At 47.0% G+C, this 8645-nt stretch overlaps 1 protein-coding gene across 1 annotated transcript in view; it reads left to right on the top strand.

Annotated features, from left to right (window-relative positions):
• The first annotated feature begins 406 nt into the window (after positions 1-406).
• The window catches only part of LOC129163020 (uncharacterized), an 85442-nt gene continuing 77203 nt past the window's right edge, over positions 407-8645 (top strand). The window contains exon 1 of the mRNA XM_054739878.2: positions 407-729. Within this exon, the coding sequence (XP_054595853.1) occupies positions 545-729 (185 nt within the window). The 5' untranslated portion in view covers positions 407-544. The remainder of the gene's footprint in view (positions 730-8645) is intronic.

An 8645-nucleotide genomic window follows, 5' to 3' on the forward strand; every position in this document is an offset into this window, starting at 1 on the left:
TCAGTCCCAGGTGCTCCAGTTTGGTGGTGAGTGTGGAGGGAATTATTCTGAAGAGAGTTCTTTGTACCCCAGGGTGGCAAGCAAAACCAGAGGCATGAGCCCAGTGGATGACCTCTGAGTGGTGGTCAGGCAGAACAAAAAGAAGGCCTTGAGTACAACTGACTGGGGGTTGGGTTCCGGCGGTGGCCTGTCTCACCTCCAATCCCCAGGTTATGGCTCCAATGACACAGGAGAAAGGGAGGACATGTGGGCAGTTCCGGAGCCAGCCAGGCGGGTTCATCCAACTGGGAGAGGGTTTCTGCTTCTTGGACCATAGATGATAGGAGACCGTAAAGTTAAAAAGTACAAAGAACAGGGCCCATCTGGCTTGGCATGGGTTGGGCCTCTTGGCACTCCTAAAGTATTCAAGGTTCTAGTGGTCAGTCCACACCACAAATGGATACTGAGAGCCCTCAAACCAGTGTCGTAACTTCTCCAGTGCCATTTTGATGGTGAGTAGCTCTCAGTAACCCACATTGTACTTCCTCTCTGCAGGCGACAGTTTATGGGACAAGCAGGCACAGAGATGGATATCGCCGTCCTTGGCCGACCGTTCGAGAGGACTTCGCCCAACCCCCATGGCCGAAGCATCCACCTCCACCACGAACTGAAGACTGTGATCTGGCATAGTGAGGATTGGTGCAGAAACAAAGCAGTCTTTCAATTCACGAAATGCTGCATCCGCTTAAGGTTGGTTTATGCGTGACGCGTCCACAAGGTTCGCACAGCTCCGCGCGGCAAAATTGCGTCATTTTAACAACCACGCCCCTCCACCGCGCTTCCGCACGGCCCAAACTTTCCACACCGCGTACCTAAGAAATTTTCTAACCACGTCGACGGTCGAACGTGGAAAAACATGACGGACTGGCAAGAACCAGTATGGCAGAGGTTGGTAAATACAGACATTTGTATGATTCAGCTCTCAAAGATCACCGTGATCAACATGTTGTTAATAATTCTTGGAGAGAAATAGCTCGCACTGTCGGAAAAGACGAGGACGCTGTTAAAAAATGCTGGAATGCCATGTTGTAAACAACAGTAATTTTTACTTCTACTATGGTGTAGTGTTGGATGCATGCCATAGAGCTCCATGCTGCCCCCTACAGTTTGGGAGAATATTGGCTCACCGCAGAGACAAGCCGCATGAACCATAAACGCTGCAAGTTGTGAAGCGTGTTCCATCCGCGAGCCGCATCACCAAGCGGAAAGTAAATGCGTCAAGCATAAACCAAGCTTTAGGGGGACCACACAAACCTGGAAGCTGGTGAGGTCAGGGAACGCAGAGGAGCTGCGACGGTGCTGAAGCCTCGAATGAACATCCTGTAAAAGTTGGTGAAGCCAAGGAACTGCTTCACATCTCTCCTGGAGGAAGGTACTACTGACCAATATTTGATAGCTGCTACCTTAGCATTTGGGTTCTGCCCTGCCTCACCACGAGACCAAGAAAAGGCATGAAATTTACACTTCTCAGCCTAAACAAAGAGCTGATGGTGGCGGAGACGATGGAGTACCCGGTGAACATGCACTTGGGTCTGCTCATCAGGAGAAAACACAAGGATGTCATCCGACTGAACAAATGCAAACTCATTCAATATGTCACAGAGCGTTAATTAGGGCCTGAAACACAGCAAGACCAAAGGGCATAACTAAGTATTAATAATGTTCAGTAGGTGTATTGAAGGCAGTCTTGCACTCACCCCCCTCCCATATTCTAACCAGGTGGTAAGCATTTCTCAGATCAAGTTTAGTGAAAATCTTAGCACCCTGTTACATTTCAAATGCAGTTGACATCGCCGGGAGGGGACATCCATTCTTGACGGTGATATCGTTGAGTCCTCGATAGTCTATGCAGGGGCGTAGGGTCTAGTCCTTTGTGACATAGAAGAACCCCGCTCCTGCAGGAGAGGTAGAAGGACGGATGAGGCCGGCCACAAGGGCAAAGTCCACGTTGTCCTTCACGGCCTGGTGTTCAGGGCCGGAGAGAGTAGAGCAGGACACAGAAAACCAACAGGCCAATACCTGCAAGAAGTCCAGTTGTCTTCATTTGAATGACTGCGAACCTTCAACAGCGTAACCCTAAAATCCCTGATTAATGAAGAAATTAAGGCTCTGGACATAAAAAAGAGCTGGAGGAATCAGCATCCAGCAATGGTGTGTTCACTGACCATAAAAACATTGGCTGTTTTATTTCCGCTTGATAATGATGCTTTCAGGAACACAGAAAAAAATAGGATTTTAGTTTTTCTGATTGGCCACCAATCATTTGCCAAATATTTACAAATAAAGCAGCAAAATAATGTTTTGCTGTAAAAATGTGAAGTAATAATCATAAACGTCTATAGTGTAATGATGTATTTTAGTTTTTATTTGTTTTAACTACCAAGAACTGGGTGACCACTTGTTTAAGCTGAAAGTGTCAGTGGTCATTAAGTTTAGGCTGATAACATTTAATTAACAAGTTGCTGTTCTTTAAATATCCACCAGGGGGCAGCATCTGATAAAAAATCTGAAACCTTTGGAGAGAAAAAACATTCAATTCTCTTGAAACTCAAGTTTGATTTGATCATATTCTGGATTAATCTATATTATATTACAACATTTTTATTAGCAACTGGTTATTTATAATATGATTTAATATTAGATCCGAGTTCAGTCGGTTTGCTCAAATGTGGTTTCAGAATAACTTGGTACATGGCAACAGGTACATCTAGAAAATGGATATTTATGTGGTTTGTTATTGTGTGTGTGTGTGTGTGTGTGTGTGTGTGTGCATTCATGTCCTGCAGACCTTGTTTGTCTATTGTATTTGAGCTTGTTATTGTTTACTCCTGAGGGAAGTAAGGAGCGATTGCATCTGAACACCGAAATTACAGTGATGCCAAACGCTGATAAACGCAGTCAGAGAGGAGCTAACGTCTCATCTCGACCTCAAACCCCCAACACACACACACACACACACACACACACACACACACACACACACACACACACACACACACATACACATACACACACACACACACACACATACACACATACACACACACACACACACTTTGGTATGGGTGAGAAAATCTCCAAGAACTAGAATTTATTAAGTACACGTTCATCTGGTATGATAGAAGTGGTAAAAGATGCCAGGGTGTATTTACGGTATTTAAATAGTGGTCAGTGATGTTCAATGTTGCAACCAACCAGCCAGCCAACCAACCAAGCAACCAACCAACCAACCAACCAACCAACCAACCAACCAAGGTGATGGTCAATGTTGCAACCAACCAGCCAGCCAACCAACCAACCAACCAACCAACCAACCAACCAACCAAGGTGATGGTCAATGTTGCAACCAACCAGCCAGCCAACCAACCAACCAACCAACCAACCAACCAACCAACCAACCAAGGTGATGGTCAATGTTGCAACCAACCAGCCAGCCAACCAACCAACCAACCAACCAACCAACCAACCAACCAACCAACCAACCAAGGTGATGGTCAATGTTGCAACCAACCAGCCAGCCAACCAACCAACCAACCAACCAACCAACCAACCAACCACCCAATCAACCCGGTAAAAACAGCAATAAGAGCAACAACAATATAAATGCTTAAAACTTAAAATCAGAACATTATGATTCTTATTACAACAAAAGGTGTGGTTTTAGTCCACGTTTAGGTGTCAGGTCGGTTAGCTCACAGATTAATCGCAGATTACAAACAGATTAATAGGTTTCTGACTGAGCATCAAACTTCTGAGTCTTTATGTTAAAGAACGACCAAAAACCATCATGGAGACAAAAAACCTTTTGAATAAGAAATTAATTATCAAAACCAGTTCAACTATGACAGCAGAAACTTAAAGATAGTACGAGAGGGGCTGGACACGCTACCACTCTGGAGTTGCCCCCATACAGGGGCGCAGAGCAGGGGTGGGCATACTAGTTGCCCCCCATCTTGGTGCCTGTATGTAGGGGTTTACCCCGGTGAATGAGAGGGTAGCCTCCCTTGTGTGGGGGCACGGGTCCTGGCTGTGGTCTGTGTTTATGCACCACACTACAGTTCAGACTACCCAACCTTTTAGGGGTCCTGGGAGGGGGTGCTGGAAAGCGCTCCCTTGTTCTGCTGGGGGACTTTAGCGCTCACGTGGGCAATGACAGTGAGACCTGGAGAGGTGTGGTGGAGAGGAACGGCCCCCCTGATCTGAATTTGAGCGGTGCTCTGTTGTTGGACTTCTGTCCTCGTCGTGGATTGTCCATAATGAACACCATGTTCAGACATGAAGGTGTCCATATGTGCTCTTGGCACCAGGATACCTTATTGCTTCCATCGCTGAGGCGGCTGACCGGAGCTGCGGCCGCAGGGTCATCGATGCCTGTCGTGGTGGCAATCTCTGAACCTGCTGGTGGACACCAACAGTTATGGATGCTGTCAAGCTGAAGAAAGCATCCTTTTGGGACATTTTTGGCCTGTGGGCCTCCAGAGGCAGCTGATAGTTACCAGCAGGCCAAGCGGAACGCAGCCCAGGGGGTCACAGAGGCTAAAACCCGGGCGTGGGAGGAGTTTGGTGAGACCATGGAGCAAGACTTCCGTTTGGATTCGAAGAGATTCTTGTCCACCATCCGGTACCTCAGGCGCTGAAAGTAGTGCACTACCAACACTGTTTATAGTGGGGACGGTGTGCTGCTGACCTCTAACTGGGGCGTTGTGGATCGGTAGGCGGAATACCTTGAAGACCTCTTCAGTCACACCGAAACGTCTTCCAGTGAAGAAACAGAGTCCGTGGACTTTGGGTTGGAGGTGGGTGAGATCCGCCCAGAGTTCCTTAAGGCTCTGGATGTTGTAGGGTTTTGTTGGCTGACGCGGCTCTCCACTATCGCGTGGACATCCTAGGCAGTTCCACAGGATTGGCAGACCAAGATGGTGGTCCACCTATTTTAAAAGGGGGGCAGCAGGATGTGATTCAACTACAGGGGAGATATTAGCTGAAAAATGTCAATTGAAAAAACAAATTTTCACTAAACTGCGTAAGAAAAGATCAAGAGGGGGCTCACACTCCTGAACCTCGCTGATAAAGTCTATTCAGGGGTTCTGGAGAGGAGCGTCTGACAGATTATTGAACCTGGGATTCAGGAGGAGCAACACTGGACCAGCTCTACACTCTTAGGGGGGTCCTGGATGGTGCGTGGGAGTTTACCCAACCAATGTTTGGTGGATTTGGACATACTTTTGACCGCATCCCTTGGGATGCTCTTTGGGGGGAACTTCAGGAGTATGGTGCACCAGGCCCTTTGATACAGGCTGTCCCTTTATGGCCCGTGTCAGAGCTTGGACCGCATTGCCGGCTTCATCAGAACGAGATCTCCGGCTCTCACTGGAGCAGTTCGCAGCTGGGATGAGAATCAGCTCCTCTAAATCCGAGTTTGTGATCTTGAGTCCAGTTTAAAGCTTCTGTTCTGTGAAAACAAAGCAGATAAATAAGTTTTTCTTTAGCCTCTAATTGGTTTCACGAGGAAACTTGGTGGCTGGAATTCGAATGAAAGTGTAGAAAAACGAAAGTGTGTGTGTGTGTGTCAGCAGCTGGATTTCTGCATAGAAGAAAAGGTGTGTGTGTGTGTGTGTGTGTGAACGAGGGAACACGTTCACGGGCCTCGCTCTGTATTAGCTTCACCTCGTTATCGTTATCACCCTCCTCCATTGTGGCGCGACGAGCTGAAAATGATTAGAGGAACAGGTGACAATGGCGGCGGAGATTTGTGCCTTTACTCGGGGCCGTGCCTCTGTCAGGTACAGCGGCGTTACACTCGCAGAGAGACGATGCACAAAGCAGTCCTTTTCTTACTTTTAAACATCTTGTTCGAGAGTGCAGAATGGGGGTTCAAGGGAGATAATTGACTCCTTCCTTCCTTCTCTCAGGTAATCACAGAAGGAGGGATGAGAGCTTCAAAAAGGGCAACTTTTTTCCACACACACCCCCTCCTTTCCTCTCAGCTCCCTTCTTTTATTTTCTGGAGGAGGAAGAGATGTGATGAAGACAGGAAGTGAGGTTGAGGTTGTTTCCCACGGTGACATTTGTGTACGCCAGCGACATGGACTCTGATGTAGTAGCATCGGGGCATTATCTCATTCCTCCCCACCCTCCTTATCTCAATGTGCCCCCCTCCCCCACCCAGCCTTACACAAAGCTATCTGCGCGCTGGACTTTTCTGACTATTTATGTCGGACAAGGTCAGGATCGTTTAAACCGCTCAGCTTCTCTCAGCCCCAGTAGATGAGATAGCACAGACAGTAGGAGGGAAAGACGATCGATTCCCGTCGCAACGCAGATTTATTTCCCGTCCTTCCTCCCTGCTTCCCCGTCTCAGTCGGTGGTTTTGTGGAAAGCCAGAGAGGTGGGTGTCCACCGCTGCTCGCCAGCATCATCAGTCTCCTTAACTCCAGTTTAAAATACAGTAGCAGCCTTTAAACTGGCCACTTTTCTTTTGGTCAAAATGAGATCCGTTCTCCCATCGATCCGGCGGGGGGACTTTCTGATGGGCTGGAATGGTGAGGCCCGTTAAGGCAGAGATTCAGAATCATTCAGAGGACCGTTGGGGCGCGTGTTGGCTCTGAAGCTAACGAGGAGGTGGGATGCTAAAGCGTTTGTCGATGAAATACTGGAGGCTGTTGTTGTCTTCCGTTCATCAGCAGTTTTCCAGGGTTTTTAAGGATCATTTCTGGGATGCTGTTTGATTATTTCCTCTTCAGTTATGTTAAAAAGCCGTCAGAAAATACTGGAAAGACGCAAATCTAAATTATTTTCTGAAGTTAAATTAAGTCTGACTCCCACGAAGCGAAAGCTGAATGAAATGTAAGAGACAAACGTTTACCTGCAAAAGTTTCCATCATCCCAAATTAGGGATGGACTTTTTATTACTTTAGTCAAATCTTGAGACCCGGGATTTGCAAAATGGACAGACTTTGTTGATTACCATTGGCAGCCATCTTGAATTGGGTTTACTCCAACATGAACCTCTGCTGACTTCTTTCTGGGAGTTCCTTTGGGGGAGACAGCAACTAAGGGGTTAGGCGTTCACCCTGTCATCAGTGAGTGGCAAGTTTGAACCCAGGGTCCTGCAGATATGTCAGTCGTGTCCTTGAGCAAGGCACCCACCTTGCCTGCTGGTGGTGGTCAGAGGGCCCAGCACCTCACCTCCGTCAGTGCGTGGTGTGTGTGTGTGTGTGTGTGTGTGTGTGTGTTTGATTCACTGTTGAGTAAATTGCTTTTGTTGACTCTAATTCTGTTAGGGTACTATTGCAACACCACCTTTTGGCTCAGTATTGGATCTACTGATCCATTGCCATTTTTGTGTTGCGGGCGGCTAGCTTGAATTTGAGCTGACTCCACCGATAAATGTTTGACTTAAAAACGACGAAGGTTGAAACGATGCATACTGGTGTATGAAGTATGTGTTGGGAATGGCTCTCTACTACTACAGCACCAGATTCCAGCTCAGTATTGGTTAAACTGACGAGTCGCTGTCACATTTGGCGTTTGCTGTTGTTAATTAGCTTCGGCAGCCCTCTTGACTCAGGTCGACTTCAAAAGTTCACCAGGTGTGGAGGCACATTCAGCGACTTCCTTCTGAGGCTTGCATTCAAATCCATCCAGTGACGCGTGAGATGTTCTACTAGCAGGAAGCTTTTGGTGGTGGTTGATCAAGATTTAGTTCAAAGTTGCTGGACTGATTCCCAGAATTTCCTTGTCAGGCGAGTTAAATATTTCCTGTGTTAACCTGAGCCCTTGTTTAATAACACTGACTACCAGGTAAACCTGTGATGTGTGTGTGTGTGAGGAAACTGATCACAATGGCCAGTGTGGGGATTGTGACACCTGGTGTTCTGTGATGTTTCATGTTGTCTGTGTGTGTGTGTGTGTGTGTGTGTGTGTGTGTGTGTGTAATTGAGCTTCTGCCACTCATGTCTTGGGTTTCTGGCTGTATGATAGATGGCTCTGGTGGGCCTTCGAGCCGGATAGCCTTTCAGCCAGTTTTGGGTCAGCTGTGTGTGTGTGTGTGTGTGTGTGTGTGTGTGTGTGTGGCTCTTGAGGCCTGTGTGCTGCTGTGCCCGGTGGCCCCAGCCCTTTCCTGCTCAGACCTAACCCATCTAACCAAAACCCAGTGTGCCCTCATGGGACTGTATGAGTGTGTGTGCGTGGGGGGCGCATTGTGATTCATAACCCATTACTGCATGTGATAATAAGAAATCATATAGAAAACAAACATGGACCATTTCATGGTCAAACCTCCCTTTTTCCAGCCGCCAGGACTGAACTGATCACCCGTGTGATTGCGGTTCTTCAGCTTGACCTCAGAAGTTAGAATTTTTGTTCGCAAAGTTGGAAAAAATCAACTGGATTCAGACTGAAATATTAAAACTGCAGAACATATATCGATAAGTTAAAGAGAAAAAATGTCAAAATAAGCTAAATCTGCACAAAAAGAGCTGTAATTAACCTGAAACAAAGTTTTCTGACTTTTCTCAGGTGTACGAGATTTTCAAGATTTAAATGTGCATGAAGAAGAACGGAAAATTCCTGGAAGAAATTTGCTACAAAATCACGTTTTTGTA

Source organism: Nothobranchius furzeri, chromosome 1 (assembly GCF_043380555.1).
Source record: "Nothobranchius furzeri strain GRZ-AD chromosome 1, NfurGRZ-RIMD1, whole genome shotgun sequence".
Lineage (NCBI taxonomy): Eukaryota > Metazoa > Chordata > Actinopteri > Cyprinodontiformes > Nothobranchiidae > Nothobranchius > Nothobranchius furzeri.